Source organism: Manihot esculenta, chromosome 1, assembly GCF_001659605.2.
Source record: "Manihot esculenta cultivar AM560-2 chromosome 1, M.esculenta_v8, whole genome shotgun sequence".
Taxonomy (NCBI): domain Eukaryota; kingdom Viridiplantae; phylum Streptophyta; class Magnoliopsida; order Malpighiales; family Euphorbiaceae; genus Manihot; species Manihot esculenta.
Genome location: NC_035161.2, coordinates 12955875 through 12973710, shown reverse-complemented (window position 1 = coordinate 12973710; position 17836 = coordinate 12955875). Strand labels below are relative to the sequence as shown.

The 17836-nt window shown below is 40.7% G+C and overlaps 1 protein-coding gene across 1 annotated transcript; it reads left to right on the top strand.

The window, feature by feature from the left end:
* Positions 1 to 12345: 12345 nt before the first annotated feature.
* Positions 12346 to 16879, top strand: LOC110626082 (UDP-glucose 4-epimerase 5). Its single transcript, XM_021771826.2, has 9 exons — positions 12346 to 12983; positions 13381 to 13430; positions 14059 to 14194; positions 14285 to 14386; positions 14492 to 14719; positions 15222 to 15300; positions 15733 to 15815; positions 16210 to 16301; positions 16529 to 16879. Exons 1-9 carry the CDS (start codon positions 12801 to 12803, stop codon positions 16617 to 16619), a joined length of 1044 nt encoding a protein of 347 aa, XP_021627518.1. The 5' UTR covers positions 12346 to 12800; the 3' UTR covers positions 16620 to 16879.
* The last annotated feature ends 957 nt before the right edge of the window (positions 16880 to 17836 follow it).

Sequence of the window (17836 nt, the reverse complement as noted above, 5' to 3'; positions counted from 1 at the left end):
AATCGGAGGAACTCTAGTAACCGTGGAAGGTAAGGTGAAGGTGGCCTTCACTCTGGAAGAGCCACCCCTGTCTCCACTCACTACCTCGTGTTTTTGGTAGTAAAGCTCCCTCTAAGCTACAACGCGATACTGGAAAGGCCTGTGCTGTATGACTTCGAGGTGATAACCAGCATCAGATATCTGACCATGAAATTTCCAACAGAGGCAGGGGTAGGAGTAGTTCGAGGGCGTCAGGAGGAAGCAAGGGCGGTATACATGGCTACGGTGGCAGAACCGAGCTCGGCGGATGAGAGAATTAACTCAGAGGTCATGGAGGTCAGAGACAAGAAGAAAGAAGCTAGGACAGAGCATGTGGGGGAGCTGGAAACCTTCCCTTTGTCAGAAGGAGAGGCAGACAAAGTTTTCAGCCTCAACACCGGCTTGACTGAAGAACAGAAAGCGGCAGCAATGGCTCTAATCCAAGGCCATGCCTCAAGCTTCGCTTGGAAGCCATTTGATATGCCAGGAATAGACCCTGAGGTGATGACCCACAAGCTGAACGTTCTCCCTGGGGTAAAACCTGTAAAGCAGAAGAAGAGAGTGGTTGGGAAGGAAAAGCAACAGGCCACCAGGGAGGAGGTGCAGAAATTAGAAGAAGCAGGGTTCATTAGGGAGGTCATGTACCCACAATGGTTCGTAAATCCTATACTAGTGAAAAAAGCCAATGGCAAGTATAGGATGTGTATAGACTTTACCGATCTGAACCAGGCTTGTCCCAAAGATTGTTATCCCCTCCCTGATATTAATAAAATGGTCGATTCCACAGCCGGTTTTGATTATATGTCATCTCTTGATGTAATGTCTGGTTATCACCAAATCTCAATGGACAGGTTGGATGAGGAAAAGCCCTCGTTCATAACGGAGGATGGACTTATTGTTACAGGGCCATGCCCTTCGGGTTGAAAAATGCAGGGGCGACATATCAGAGGCTGATGAACAAAATTTTCAAGGGGCAGATAGGAAGAAATGTAGAGGTATATGTAGACGATATGGTATTAAAGAGTCAAACTTTCCAGCAACACTTGGTAGATCTGAAAGAAGTGTTTGGGATGCTAGAACATTATAGAATAAGGTTGAACCCAGCTAAGTGCGCTTTCTTCATCAGAGGTGGAAAATTCCTAGGATATATAGTCAGCGGAAAGGGTATTTAAACCAAATCCAGATAAGGTGGAAGCCATACTAAAAATGCCTGAGCCAACCTGCGTGAGGGATGTGCAGAAGCTCACAGGCAGGGTAGTAGCACTTAACCGATTCATGTCAAAATCAACAGAGAGATGCCTACCATTCTTTAGGAAGCTGAGGAAAGTCCCAAACTTCGAATGGACTGAGGACTGCCAACAAGCTTTTAGAAATCTTAAGCAGTATCTCAGTTCACCACACATACTCAGCAGTCCCATAGCTGGGGAAGAACTCCTTATTTACTTGGCAGCCTCAGAACAAGCCATAAGTGTCGTGCTGGTAAGGGAAGAAGGAGGAGAGCAAAAACCAGTATTTTACGTCAGTAAGGTACTCAAAGATGCCGAGATCAGATATTTAAATATAGAGAAGTTGGCATATGCCTTGTTACTCGCAGTGAGGAAATTCAGGGTATGCCTGGAGAGCCATCAAGGGGTGGTAATGACATATCAGCTCTTGAAGAAGATCCTCCATAGACTAGAGACGTCAGGACGAATACTAGCTTGGTCTGTTGAAATTAGTCCATATTGCTTGGAGTGCCGACCTCGAACAACTATCAAAGCCTAAGCTCTTGCTGACTTCTTGGCAGAATGCTCCTTCAACGAAGAACAGGTAGAACTCAGAGACAAGCCCTCAAGCACAACAGAGGAAAGGAATGAGGGGTAGCCCTCATGAGAGTTCGGTTGGAGATTGTACGTAGATGGAGCGTCTAGTGCTGGAGGCAGTGGTGCAGGAATAATGCTGAAGGGACCCGAAGGGACCCGAAGGGTTCAAAGTTTGTTAGGCCCTGTGGCTTGAGTTTGGTGCCTCCAATAACGTAGCAGAGTATGAAGCCTTAATAAATGGGATGTTGATAGCGATGGAAATAGGGGCGACCGACCTCGCAGTAAACAGTGACTCCCAGCTGGTGGTCAATCAGGTAACAGGGGCATACCAAGCAAGAGATCTCACTATGCAAAAGTACCAAGCAAAGGTAAAAACTATAGAGGTTGAGCTCCGTGAGCAGGGAGTTACAGTGCAGTATCAGAGAATACCTAGAGAAGAGAGTGAGGAAGCGGACCTGCTCAGTCGTTTGTCTATAGAAGAATTGGAACAACTTCCAGATGAGGTGTACATACAGCACATTAGCATCCCCGCCTATGAGAGGTCCGCCACAATAATGGAGGTTGGGGAGGGGGAGAACTGGATGACCCTATACCTGAAATATCTAGAAAAGGAAAAACTCCCTAAAGATAAAGCCAAGATAAGGAAAATTGCAGCCCGAGCGGTCAATTACCAGGCAGTAAGGGGGACCTTATACAGAAGGGGAAAGTCTAGTCTGTGGCTCCGATGTGTAGGCCGTGAAGAGGCAACCAGGGTTATGGAAGAGGTTCATCAGGGAATGTGTGGAGATCATGAAGGAGCAGGAACATTGGCGAACAAAATTTTCAGGTAGGGATACTACTAGCCCACAGTTAAGAAGGAGACAGAAGAATTTGTCAGAAGATGTGACGTGTGCCAGAGGTACGCCAACACAATCAACATCCCAGCCACCCACCAATCCAGCATATCCAGCCCGTGGCCGTTCTCACAATGAGGTATAGATATCCTGGGACCTCCCAAGACCACAAGACAGAAAAAGTTCATGGTAGTAGCTGTAGAATACTTTTCAAAGTGGCCAGAAGCTGAGACAATCCCCACTATCACAGCAAGGAAAATGATAGATTTCGTCTGGGGCAACATCATTTACGGATTTGGGATACTGAGGGTGCTCATATCAGACAACAGCAAGCAGTTAGACTGCAAGGCCTTTAAAGAGTTCACAAGAAACATGGGCATATGGCACAAGTTCTCCTCAGTGGCCCACCCTCAAACCAATGGCCAAACAGAGGTTACAAACCGAGCTATCCTCTAGGGATTGAAGAAGCGACTGGATGGAGCAAAGAAGAACTAGGCAGATGAGCTCAATAGCATCCTGTGGGCATTCCGGACCACTCCTCGGACTCCAACGAAGGAAACACCTTTTGCATTGGCATTTAGCACTGAAGCCGTGGTCCCCATTGAGTTGCAAGTCCCCACTCACCGAGTCCAGTTCAATAACGAGGACACTAATAATTACAAGCTGAAGAGTAATTTAGATGTCTTAGAAGAGATCAGAGAAGAAGCCCAAATTCGCACCGCTGCTTATCAACAGAAGCCAGCTCGCTACTACAATCAAAAGGTCAGGGAAAGAAGCTTGAAGGTAGGAGATCTAGCACAAAGGAAGCTAGAAGCCACAAGAAATAGAGCTGTAGTAGGAAAACTAGCACCAACCTGAGAAGGTCCTTTCAGAATAACCAAAGTTGCTAAACTAGGTGTATATCAAATTGAAGACCTACAGGGAAATTCAGAACCCCACGCCTGGAATATATAGCATTTGAAGAGGTTACTTGTACTCTGAAAAATATGAGTGGAATAAACAAGGATATTTGTGTCAAAAGATGTTATTTTTGTCATTATGTGTCTAAATTCTCTTTAAAAAAGGAAAAAGAACAGGCACTAGAAGACCTCAGTGAGGTAGGTGATTGGTCTCGGAAAATGACTCCCGACACCACAAAACCGGCTGAGATGATGAAGCGACAGTAAGGCCAAAGAGCCTGAATCTTGCGCAAGACTTCATTGAGGTAGGTGACCGGTCTCGAAAAATGACTCCCGGCACCACAAAACTGGTTGTGATGATGAAGCGACAGTAAGACCAAAGAGCCTGAATCTTGCGCAAGACCTCAGTGAGGTAGGTGACCGGTCTCGGAAAATGACCCCCGGCACCACAAAATCGGCTGAGATGATGAAGCTACAGTAAGGCCAAAGAGTCTGAATCTTGCGCAAGACCTTAGTGAGGTAGGTAACTGGTCTCGGAAAATGACCCCCGGCACCACAAAACCGGCTGAGATGATGAAGCGACAGTAAGGCCAAAGAGCCTGAATTTTGCGCAAGACCTCAGTGAGGTAGGTGAGCGGTCTCGAAAAATGACTCCCGGTACCACAAAACTGGCTGAGATGATGAAGCGACAGTAAGGCTAAAGAGCCTGAATCTTGCACAAGACCTCAGCGAGGTAGGTGACCGGTCTTGGAAAATGACCCCCGGCACCGCAAAACCAGCTGAGATGATGAAGCAGTAATAAGGTCACAAAACCTGAATCCTACATAAGGCTGAAAGGCCTAGAAGCGATAAAACAAGCTTGAAAAAAGCTAAGTCACAAGCAAAGTATTACGAGGCCAAGCTAAAAAGAAAGCAGAGGTCGGCTAATGGAAACAATGGAGGCCGAGTTGGCCTCAGCACGAAACTAGAAAAAGGGTCAGTCCGACCCCACAGGACGAGACACTTCAAAAAACAAAATCACCCACTCCTTAGTCCAGCTAAATAAACTAACTTGCCATTCAGCTCGGACTATTCCATAGTGAACAAAGTACTCAAACAAAGTACGAAAGGTAACAGCTGAGTGCGCGGTCCAGACCTGGATGATTGCTAGAAAGGGGCATGGGAAAAGGGTTGGATACTCTGAGTCCACAACAGAGGCAAAGACTGAAACTGCCTAAGGTATGAAACCCGTTTTAACCAGCTTATCTCTCTAAATGTTATATATAGCCGAGCTCAGCTTGATGATAAGTCCCAGATTAAGCCAGTCCAATTAACCAAGTTGTAACGACCCGGAAATCGGACCGCTACCGGCGCTAGGATCTAGATCGGCTTAAGGCCGCCGGAACCCGTAGCAAGCCTAACATACAACCTGTACACCTGTTTAATCCCATACATGATCAACACATACATAAAAATTTTGAACTTTTCTCATTCATTTACCAAGCTCAACTCATAGGCATAACCATCAACCCCACACTGGAGTCCTCATCAATACTCCAATGGGGTAACATATCATATTTTAAGTTTGGTTTACATAACATCATAAAACATTTCATTAAAAGATTATGTAACCAAAAAAGGGATTAACAACATACTAGGGTCAAGCACAATTCTAAACCTCAATACTCATCATTACATTACATAGTTGTACTATACATTACATCATTCTCATGTCCACAGCTAACTATTACATAGAACATAACTTTACTCTTGACTTCCTGCTCTATCCCGTACCCGCAAACCTGGGGGATTAAGGGAAATGGGGTGAGCTACTAGAGCCCAGTGAGCAGAATAATAAAACATTATATTTAAAGTTCATGCTTTCATGAAATGCATCACATCACAAACAAATCACATTAAGGATGAACTTGTCAACCAATAGTCCTTTACATATCCAATAGTGCCAGGGACATAGAATGGGTCTTCCTGGACTTCCTCTTACATAACATGTCATAACATTCCAATGTGCCAGGGACGTAGAATGGGTCTTCCTGGACTTTCTCTTACATTGTGCCAGGGACATAGAATGGGTCTTCTTGGACTTCCATACCATATCATCATCATACCATATCATACGAGGACTAATGGATCATTCAATGTTCATCCACATCAACAACATAATATGCAATGCAATATATTCGTGAATTCTAATGCAAACAACCTAATATATCTCATGGTATTCATGATGCGTGAATCATGCTAAAACTTTCATTATTTGCTTTGAAACATAAAGAGTCATTCTACTCACCTCAGGCTAGCTCAGACAAGACTCTGAAGCAGCTATCTCACTGCTGGGGTCCTCGATTCCTCGGGTCCGAACCTACACAGGTGGACTCAAATGAGGGACCAAACACACAAGAACATGACTCTAAAATACTCCCCAAAACCCCCCTAAAACACCTTAAAACAATCATAGAAATCATGTAAAGGAAGGCTGAACAGGGCACTTTCGGCGACAGGTTCGGCGGCCGAAAGTCCCTCCAGAGCCAAAAGTCATGCACCTTCGGCGGCACTTTCGGCGACCGAAGGTTCCTTCCAGAGACGAAACTCATGCATGTTCGGCGGCACCTTCGGCGGCCGAAAGTCCACTTTCGGGGGCAGGGTTCGGCAGCCAAAGGCTGGCCTCTACAGGCGGGTTCGGCGGCCGAAAGTCCTTTCGGCTGCCGAACCTGAGTTCTTCCAAAGGCAGAACTCAGCCTCCAATCATGCACATTTACCTCCCATACCATTCAATTCAAACACAACACTTCTACAACATGCATACACATATACCTAAGCTCCTAGGGGCCTCAAACTATCCTAAACCTCAACTACAACACATCAAACATACATAACAACCCACATTGCTAAAAAACTCAACATAAACCCATAAACTCAAAATAACCTAAACATGCATTTCTACCCCATAAACCTTTATAAAACTTGTTTAAAACATAAAATGAGCTAAGGATCTACTCTTACCTCTTGGAGATCGAGAGGAGAGGCGATCTAACTCGGAGATGGGAGAAATCTCACTCCTTGGATCTCCAAGTTCCAAAACTTGCTCTTTTTGCTCAAATATCTTCAAACCAAGATAAAACTTGTTAAAACTCGAAAAATTGGAGGAAAACATCAAAAATCAACCATGGGAGAGCATGGACTCACCGTTGGCCGAAAATGGGGAGAAAACTCGCCCGTTTCGGCCATGGAGCCCTTATATAGGGGTTGGCCAGACCACCTTCGGCAGCCTAAAGTGCCTCCAAAACTCATGCAAGTTCGGCGGTCGAACATGGGGTTCGGCGGCCGAACCTGAGCCACTTTTGGAAGCCTAACTTGCCCCCCTAAACTATCCCACGTTCGACGGCCGAACCTGGAAATGCCTCCTTGGTCTTTTTCATTTAAAACTTAATTTCCTTCTTACTTAAAATCATAAAATACATTAAAATATTTTATAAAAACATGATTTTACCCTTCTAGAGGTTTCCGACATCCGAGATTCCACCGGACGGTAGGAATTCCGATACCGGAGTCTAGCCGGGTATTACATAAGTCATAAAAGAAGAAGTTTAACCAGTTACTCAGAGTTAAGTTAAAGGTGTGTTCAGAGCACATATTGTCAAAAGTCTTCTTTACTATTATGAGTTAGGGAAACAATCTAAGTATAAATAAAAGTATGAGCCACAAACAAATCTCATCCACCCCCAAAACACATGTTCTTAGATTGTCATAAAAGTTCAGACAGCAGAAGGAAAGGACAGAGAAGTAAAAAGGAAGAAAGACAACACAAACATGAAAAGAAATCATAGTCTTTATTTATTCATTCTTCAGTAATTATATCTGGCAGAATAATACTAAGAGGCTCAACCTCAGTAATTACATTGTCATCTATACTAAGTACATTACCGCCCTCTGGGAGTCTGGCATCCTCTGTAAGCAGCTTGTCATCATTGCCCTCAACCTGAGACCCCTGAGGCCTGTCACCCTCTCCTCGAGATCCAGTTGGCAAAGAAGGAGCGCCCTTAGGATTATCAGCCTCCCCATAGCACACCTCCTCCCCATCGGAATCTACTTTAGGGGCTCGGAGCCGGGCTAATGGAGTGGAGGGGGTATCCCTAGCCTCTTTCAGACCCTGCTTAAACCCGAAGGCAAACATGTGGAAAGCTCTGTGCTAGATCTCGTTTTTCATTGTATCAGAAGTTCTGAACTACGCAAGTCGTGCCTCACAGACCTCCTCAATCTTGGCTTTCAGCTCAGGGGAATCTTTATAACGTTTGAGATGATCTTCACAGGCTTGCCTGATCTTAGTTTGTAACTTCGAAGAGTCCTTGTACTCCTGCAGGCATCTTTGACAAGCTTGGTCAATCTTAGCTTTTAGCTCAGCAGAGCCCTTGCACTTTTGCAGGCACTCCTCACATGCCAACCAGATCTTGTCTTTAATAAGTTTGGCGTCCTCGAGCAGGGTAGAACATCTCCCCTCCAGAACCTTAACCTCTTGGCAGAGCTGTTGTTGCTGAAGTCGTGACTCCTCTGCTGCTAAGGTCAAGCCCTTTAGGTCCTCGTCGCGCTTACTAAGCTCCTGCTCGAGAACGACAATCCGAGCTAGAGTCTCTTCCCTCTGGGAAAACACCGTCTCAAAACGGGCCTAGGCGTCATCACGATCTACTCTGGCTGTCTCACATTGATGCCAGGCCTCGTCCTTTTGGGCCACAGCTTCATCTCTTTCTCGTCGGGCTTCCTCCAGAGAGGACAGCTGAGCCAAAACTTCATCACAACGAGACTCTGCCGCAGCTGTCCTCCTAACAGCATCACGTGTCCAAACTAGTTCATCTTCGAGGTCTTTCAAGCGACCCTGAGCCGCGACGAGCTAGGCCTGGGCATCACCCGTAGCTACGAGATTTTCCTTGTGACGGGCCTCCTCAATTTGGCAATCCACGGTGCTCTGGAGTGACAGGTCATGAGCATCGATCTCCATAAAGACACCCATCACCTAGTGAAAAGAAGAGACAACAACAAAATTAAAAAACAACAAAGACAAAAAACAAACCGGAAAAGAGCAAATAGCTCACTATTAGGAGTATCTCCTTAACTGTATCTCCAAGCTCCTCCCGAGTCCAAGAGCGAAAAGCCATTTGCTCCCGAGTAAAGCAGGCGAGATGACTGGTGAGAGCAAGCAAACGAGGGTCTGAGGCATTAGCAATCCCACCAAACATCCTCTCCCACAGCAGCTCGGCAACAGTGGTCGCTGGGGACTGAGGAGTGATTTCATCAGCATTCAAAATCTCATTGTCCGGGACAGAGAGCAACGGCTCCACAGATGTCTTCTTCTTCTCGGTCAGAGGGAGAGTAGGAGCGAGCTCCTTAGGGATGCGAGCCTTCTTCGGGGCTGGAGCCATAGCAGGAACCTCTGAGGGAGGAGCTCGCTTGCCAGTGGCCTCCTTGACAACGACACCGCTGCTAGTCGAGGTCTTTTTCGAATGAGGGGCAGCTAAAACAGCTTTGGCCTTTGCCTTGTCCTTAGAGATACCCTGGCCGGTTGAGACGACCTCAGCCCCACCCTCAGAAGCGCCCTCAACGGATGAGTGGACCTTGGTACTTTTCAGGAGAATGCCTCCAGAAACAGAAGCGACCTTATCCTTTCCCCCGTAGGGCGTCCTCGACGGATTCCTCGATGACGACGAGCTCCCGAGACGTTGGGATGGAGGCCGGCTTAGATTTCGGAGCTATGGATGACCTGGAAGAAGAGTGGGATCGGCTGCGACCAGAGGCCTTAGAAGCTCCCGAATGAGGACCCTTGGAGCCCGGTGCCAAAGAACGAGAAGAGGTCGGAGCAGGAGGAATGGCTCGACTAGTAGACCGGGGAGAGATGATCTCAGCGACCTCCCGAGTCGTATCAGCCACGGACAATCTAGCTCGGAAGGCGTCCAGAGCAGCCCTCATGCTCTCCCGAGACAAGACGAAATTCTTTGGGGGCTTGATCTTCTCCATGGGGAGTTTGGAAGCTACAAAGAAACAAAAATCGAACGAATTAGCAGCATACCCAATAAAAAATGAAAATAAGGGAAAATAGCACATCAACGAAGCAAATACCAACATCCTTGCAATTCTAGAGACTAGACACAAACATGCACTTCTCAACATCATAATTCCGTTCCACAGAAGTTAGTATGAAAAAGTCGATCTGCTCAGAGAGGGTCAGCTGAGGAAGGTCATTGTAGCCCGAGGGCACATCCCTCCAAAGGAGATCCACCTACCAAGACAGCCCTGAACCTCCCTTCAGCTCTACCACCGCGAACCCCTCTGCCCAGGCCTTGATGGAATCCTTGTGTCCCAAGAAGATAGACAATCCTCCTCGGGGAGCAAAATAATAAAAACATTGGCTCGCACAGACCAGACGAAAAAAGGTGAAAAACAGACGAGCTGTGGGGGTGAAACCCCAACTCAAACAGACAGACTTGAAAGAGCACATGAAGAGAATCGAGTTGGGGGCAAGCATACGGGGAGTTATTCCGAAATACCAAAAAACCTCAACAAAGAACGGAGAGAAAGGAAAGGTTAAGCCAAACTCGCGCTGTTTGACAAAGAAAATTAGACTACGGTCCCTTTGAGGATCAATGAGACTAGAGGGAGGAGGATCGGAAAGAACGATTCTCTCATTACGATGAGGAGCCCTAATCTGAAACAGAGGGGTATTTACTCTCGAGAAAAGAGGGTCGCGAGGGAGAAAGTGGTGACATTAGACTCTAGGTTCAGTACATCATGAAGTTTAGGACTTTCCATGGCAGAACAGAGTACATACCTTGAAGATAATTTCGCAGGAAAACGTGAAGAAACAAGGTGCACAGAGAGCAAGTGGAGAAGAAGAGTTCAATAAAATTTTAGGGGTTTTTTGAATTTTGAAAACAGTAAAGCAAGGAAGAGACATTTTGATGGGAACCGTCCCTGAGCCGCGCGGTCATAAAGAGTTCTAGGAATTTACCCCTCATCATTCATGCAATAACTGCTGAGAAGGTAAATGGGCAATTGATGACCATTGGGCTTCATCACCTCAGTATGAGACCAGGCCTCTAAAGGCAGTTCAGGCCCAAAGCCCTGATTCAGGCCCACAGAGCAGACCGGGTCACTCACAAACCCAGGCCCACTCACTACAGGCTCAACCCGATGATGTGACGTGGGAGGAACAATAAGCCCAGTCAATTCGTAACCCTGTCCTCACTCGCACTAGGAGAATTAAATGGCCGCCTGGCGTAAAGAGGACGTCTGACATTTTCGTACGTACGGACTTACATGACAGAGGCAGGTGGCACTGTAGTAAGGAGGCCATTACGCGTCACTAGTAGACAAAATAGAATGAATAAAAGGAGAGAAACCCCTTTTCTCTCCATTAAAGCTTACACAACTATTGTAAATCATATTTTCTAGATCTCAGAACATCACAATCGATTTTGTGTTATTCTTTTCATTTACAAACAAAACTAAACTATGCCTAAAATTAATGGCAAAAAAAGACAAACAAAAACTGTGCCTAAAATATAGAGTAATTTATAATATAATTTTTAAAAATTCATAAATTAAATTATTTATTATTAAAAAATAAATATAATTAATTACCCTAAAAATCTATGTAATCTGAGAACCTAAAAACTTCTAAAATCATATGAAAATTTTTTTTATCTTAATAAGAAAGGCTAAATATCGTGCTGATCGATTAGCTAAAATTTTAAATATTTAATTATCAAGTTAGAATTTTTAAATTAACCCCGATAGCCAGAGAGTGAATTTAGAAAAGCAAATAATATATTGTAATATAATTTTTGAAGTTTTATTGGAATAATAAAATAATTTTTTAATTATTTAAAAAACGTAAATGTTGTTTTATTTTTATTTTAAAATATTCATATAATATCTATAATGTTGCATCTGATCAACAAATTTAATTTAGTCATTTAATTATAATTAAAAAGAATATTTTTGTTAAATATTCTCTTTTTTCTTTAAAAATATATTTGTATTTTCTTATACATTTTAAATTATAGTCTATTTTCTAAATGTAATTTATTAATATTCCTTTTTTTAGCATACATTAAGAGATAAAGAACTTATCAGTTTGACTAATAATTTAGTAACAATAATTTTCTATTGAAACGTCATGAATTTTTTTAAGGCAAGAAAAATTCCATTGATAATAAGATTTATTATGAGGTCCATTCCATACTCATACAGTGCAGAATGTCCACCCACTGAACTCTTTTGGAACCCGGTCAACTCGGTGCTAGTTACAACTTGGTCAAAAGGAAATGATGCAACTACTGCCAGAGAGCAGAGAACTACACCATTGGGACATATCAAACAAAATCCCATTGCAATTCGACTGCACACATCAAATGACGAGGGAAAGATCTAGAGGTCTGGAATCTTGATCGGTAACTTTGGGAAACAGGCCTGGAGTCAAAGGAGAGCCTCGGCCGCATTCTTTTGGCTATCCCTTTACCAAAACTCGCCTTCAACTAATTGGGGGAATTCAAAACTTCCATAGCTGGAGAATGGTGTAGCTATATTATACAAATAAAACAAAATTTATTATTTTATAATTTATTAGTAATTATATTTTTAGAGAAAATTAAAATAATTAGCTAACTAACTTTTTATATTAAAAAAATATTAAAATGTCTTTAAAATTAAAAAATTTATTAATTTATTAATATTAATCGTTAAGTGTTGTAAATTAATTAATAAAATAAATTTTTTATAATATAAAAATTTAATAATAAAATACTTAGTTCTAATGAAAAAAATTAATTGATAAATTTTTTAATACATCAGAAAAAAGTTATGTGAGGGAAAATAATAAACATATTTTTATTGAGGGTAATGTAGTCAATTTCCTAAAGCGCCGCCCCCCACCCCCCCCACAACGGAGAATCTAAACTGCGCTGGGGAGCCAATTCCCAAATACGTGCGAAAGTCAGTTTTATCCCACGTGGCCTATGGTCTCCTCTCTGGCTCTCCCCCTTTATTTATTATTTTATTAAAAAAATAATAAAAAAGAGTCTATTTACACATCCTCTTTTCGATTTCTTCCTTTTTCATATATTCTCCTCCTCCAACCAACAAGCCCATAAATAACACACACCGTCATCTAGGCTGTAGCTCGTGATCACATTACTTCTCTGTAAGTTCCTCCAAAAGTAACTCCTCTCTCTCTCTCTCTCTCTCTCTCTGAGGTTTCCGTCATGGTGAAGAATATTCTGGTCACCGGTGGCGCTGGTTACATTGGGAGTCACACGGTGCTTCAACTCCTGTTAGGCGGTTACTCCGTCGTCGTTGTAGATAATCTCGATAATTCTTCCGCTGTCGCTCTCGAAAGAGTCAAGGAACTCGCCGGTGAACACGGCAAGAACCTCTCCTTTCACCAGGTCAGTTCTGGTAGTCCTTTTCTTCAAAAAATATTTTTTTAAGAAAATTCTATAAATTATTTGTTAGTTACGATGATTCGGTGAGATTAATTTACTGAAAACTGAAACCTTCGATTATATCGACATTTCTGTTCTTGTACGAAGCTTTAGCCTGTTAATTACTTCCGCTGCGCTTCTTTTTTTTTTTTTTTTTTTTTTTTAATAATTTTTTTATGATCATGAACTCTTAGGCACGAATTTGAACTGAAAATCACGAGTTTTGTGATATGAGATCAATTCTGATTTGGGCTTGTTCATGATGATGTTGCATGAGTTTAACTGTCAATTTCCTTTTGTTATTATATAATGTTTCTAATGTAATTGGCTCTAATCATTGAGTTTCCGCTTTTCATTGCAGGTAGATCTCCGCGACAAGCCAGCTCTGGAAAAAGTTTTCTCCCAAACCAAGTATATGAGCTGTCCGATTTATATTCTATTAATTTAATAGTTTCCATGATTCTGAGCTTTTGGGTGCACATTGCCGTCAATCTATATTGGGTGATTTACAAAATCATCCCTGAGCATTGTCATTATTAACAATTTTATCCTGCATTTTGAAAGATTCATTCAAATGTCCATTAGCTTTTATTCTCTTAGACACTTTAGTCCTTTTCTAAGTATATCCCAGCATTTTTACTTAAATTTCAAATAACCGGCTACTTAGTCCCTAAATTTGTTATTATTAACAATTCTATCTTTCTTTCTTTCTTTTTCTTTAAAGAAAGGGTATTTTGGTATTCTCCTTAAGCGGTAACACCTAAACGTTTGAAAGGATGATTTTATAATTCATTCATTTAGTTTTATAATGGATTGCGCCCTTTTTAAAAAAATAACTAAAAATATTTCATTGATTCTGTTATCTCATTATATGAATAAGAAGGGGTGGGTGGGGGTGGGAGGAAGGGAAATGTTGGATAATTGTATTTACTACTGCTATACAACTTTTTTCATATTTATTTATGTTGTAATGCTGTTCCTCTTGCTTAATATCTAATCTTTGTTAATCTGTCTTTTTCGTCCCCTGTCTATTCTGTAGATTTGATGCTGCCATCCACTTTGCTGGGCTCAAGGCAGTTGGTGAGAGTGTGGAGAAACCATTGCTTTATTTTGACAACAATGTTATTGGAACAATTACATTGCTGGAAGTAATGGCTGCCCATGGATGCAAGAAGGTATCTTTCTCTAGATGCTTTTTGTATATGATAGCTTCTGTATCTGTGTACTGAGTACTGACTAATCTTTTATCTTTTTATTGCTTTCAGCTTGTGTTTTCTTCATCAGCTACTGTTTACGGTTGGCCAAAGGAGGTTCCATGTACAGAAGAATTCCCTCTTTTTGCAATGAACCCATATGGTAGAACCAAGGTGTGTTTTTGACAACCATTAGGTGCATGGTAGTGTTTACTCCTGACAATTGGTAGTTGGTTTATATGGAAAATGAAAATAAAATCTGATTGACTGATCTTTCAGCTTTTCATTGAAGAGATTTGTCGTGATATCTACCGTTCAGATTCTGAATGGAAGATCATATTGCTAAGGTACTTCAATCCTGTTGGTGCACATCCTAGTGGCCTTATTGGTGAGGATCCCCGTGGAATTCCAAACAATCTCATGCCCTACGTGCAGCAGGTTGCTGTTGGCAGACGTCCTCATCTGACAGTCTTTGGAAATGACCATTCAACAAAGGATGGTACTGGGGTATGCTTTCGTTGCCAATATGAGGCCCTTGTTAAATTTATTTATCGTGTTCAGACATCTGGAAATTTGTCTGTTTTTATAGTCTTATTAAATTCTGTGCTTGTCCACATAGGTTGCAGGATTTCAATTTACTAGGCACAGTTTGATGTAACAGAAAGAAAAGGGTTAAAAAAACTTAAAATAGTTGCTAATAATGTAGTTAACTGTATATGAAACAGGAATTGGTTATCTGGTACTAAAAAATGTGCATTCTAAGCAGTGTTCATCTCAATGTTTGTTGTCTGGTTAAAAGCAGGGGTAGGTAGTTTTGTAGCTTCATCGCAATCACTATATTATTCTACATGATGGATCTATATTTGTGTTGCTTTATGGAATCTGTCATCACCAATTTTTTGTTATTGGTTTGTGTATGTTATGTATTAACTAAAGTTATTGAGGAAGCATATGTTGTTAACCCATTCTTCAATGTCCAGCCATCTTAATGATCCTCATCTCCTTTCAGGTACGTGACTATATTCATGTTGTGGACTTGGCAGATGGTCACATTGCTGCATTGCGTAAGCTCTCCGATGCTAAAATAGGTATGTGCTTTAATCATGATAACTGTTCTGTTAAGTTTTCTTTAGCACAGTTTTCTCCGCATGTTTGTTATTCTTGCTGAGTGGGTGGTTGCTTTGGTTATGGATGATATGGTGATTTCTTTGTTTGCTAATCCATCTGTGTTTAAGAATGCTGCATATGGTGCCATTTTTTAGGTGTCTGAACAATGCTAAGAGAAAAGTATAGATCATGATTTAATTAGCTGGAATTTTAATTTGGACCTTTCGTGCACCCTTCTTTTGTCTCCTTGCAAAAGATGGGTTCCTCGGTTATCTTAACTCGCAAATTCATAATGTAGGAAATACTTTTTGCTAAGTACACGTGTGAACTATTTTTTTTCTGTTGTATTACGAGATGAATCTCACTTCTATTATCGTTTGATGACATTTGTTGAATGGATATGTTTCACACAGGCTGTGACGTATATAACTTGGGAACAGGAAAAGGAACATCAGTTTTGGAGATGGTTGCAGCATTTGAAAAGGCATCCGGAAAGGTACTATTATTTTTTGGTTAATTTGAGCTGCACTTGCACACTGCTGAAACGTGTCTACAACTAATGGGTTTGTGTTTAAATGAAAATATGTGATTTTGGTTTTGTGCTCTCAAGGTTAAAAAATCCATGCAAGAACAAATTTTGCTTTTAGCCTTTCTCAATCATGGAATGGAGAGAAGTGGGGTTATATTTAAGACTTCATTCACATATAAAAGTCACTCTTTTGATGAATGTTGTCTGTCGCATGCTTGCCAGTTTTTTGATTGCATATATCTTATGTCTTTTAAGATGTTTCAATTATGACCTGGCATGGGATTGAGCCTTGTTTTTGCACAATTTTTCCGCTACCTTTTTACGTGCATTATCTTTTTATTAAACATATGATTCTTAACAGAAAATTCCTCTTGTAATGGCTGGACGGCGTCCTGGTGATGCTGAAATTGTTTACGCATCTACAGAAAAGGCTGAACGGGAATTGAAGTGGAAGTAAGTGTAAATCTGCACTCATTTTTTTGTTTGTAATCGTTGACCAACTTGAATTGTTAGTTTGGTGATGATTAGTTCGGGATAAAATGAAAATTGGAAAAAAGCCAGTCATGTTAAGACGAGTCTTGAGCGTTATATTGCATGTAAAATTGTGGTTTGGCATCTGAAGTTGACTGGGACTTGTTGTGTGTACGTATTCCCTAAACATGTGTTGAGTTCTGTTGCAGGGCAAAATATGGCATCGGTGAGATGTGCAAGGACCAGTGGAACTGGGCCAGCAAGAACCCTTATGGCTTTGGATCTCCTGAGACCAAATAGAAAGACTAACATTTTCTTTATGATGTATATTCACCCAAGTTGTCGTGTTTATAGGGATTTTAGGGATTAGGTATTATTATTAGTTGATAACCATTGTATTGTTAAGATCCCCAAATAAGCTGCCTATTTGGCCCCTTGATCTACATAATTGTTCAATTAGGAGTCCTTTGAGGGCTAAATGCTTCTTAAGTAGTTAACTGAACTATGAGTAAATATTTGTAATTTGATTGTGTTTATAAACGGTGGGGTTTTTATTATTTTTTTAATTGATTTATTGATTTTTTTCTCTGATTATGAATTGGACTAATGAAGGTGATACAGCAAGGCCACCGACTTGTGAAATACTATCTTCTCTTTATATATAATATATATATTGAAAATAGAGAAAGAGTGTCAAATTTTCACTCCTATTTAATAATTTTTAAAATTTTTCCCGTCATTACTTAAAAGATAATTTATTATAGCATCTTATTAGTTTTAAATTTAAAACATTAACATTGTTGGATTAACTATTTATATTTCTAAAAATAATTTTTTTAAAAAATTCATTATAGAAAATTATATAGACTTTACTCTTTCAATAGAAAAAACAAAGCCTAACTTTAAAAAAAAATGATGTTCGATTAAACTTTATTAAATTAAGCAAAACTTTACTTTAGAATTGAAATTTTGATTTTGGGAAATGTTGCTTCAGTTGCATGCCACGTAAAATATTTTTTATTTATTATAAATGATATTTACCTGACATTTTCAATAATATATATATATATATATATTCAAAATTAACTTTATATTAACAATGAAACTGTACTCGATTAAAAACTTCAATAAAAAACTAATTAGAATATAATTTTATGATCACATTTAATTTATAATTTGATTAAAAAATAAATTTTATGTCTTTAAAAAAGTTCTCCACGATCCACAAATAATGAAATCTAATTTTACGATTCAAATATTTTTTTTTTAGTTATAAAAAGGTAATATTTGGACAATACAATAAAAAAAAATCAAGATTTAATTCCTTAATTACAATAGGCCGAGTGAGATTTTTTGAGGAAAAACAAAACATATTCATTACCGAGGAAACATTCATACATAGAAGAGACCTCATAAATTTAGAGGCTCCAACCATAAAATAAAAGAAGCATATGAGCAAGAAGTATACACTAGAATGAGCAACTTGGTTAGCTTGTCTAGAAATCTGTTCTAATTGA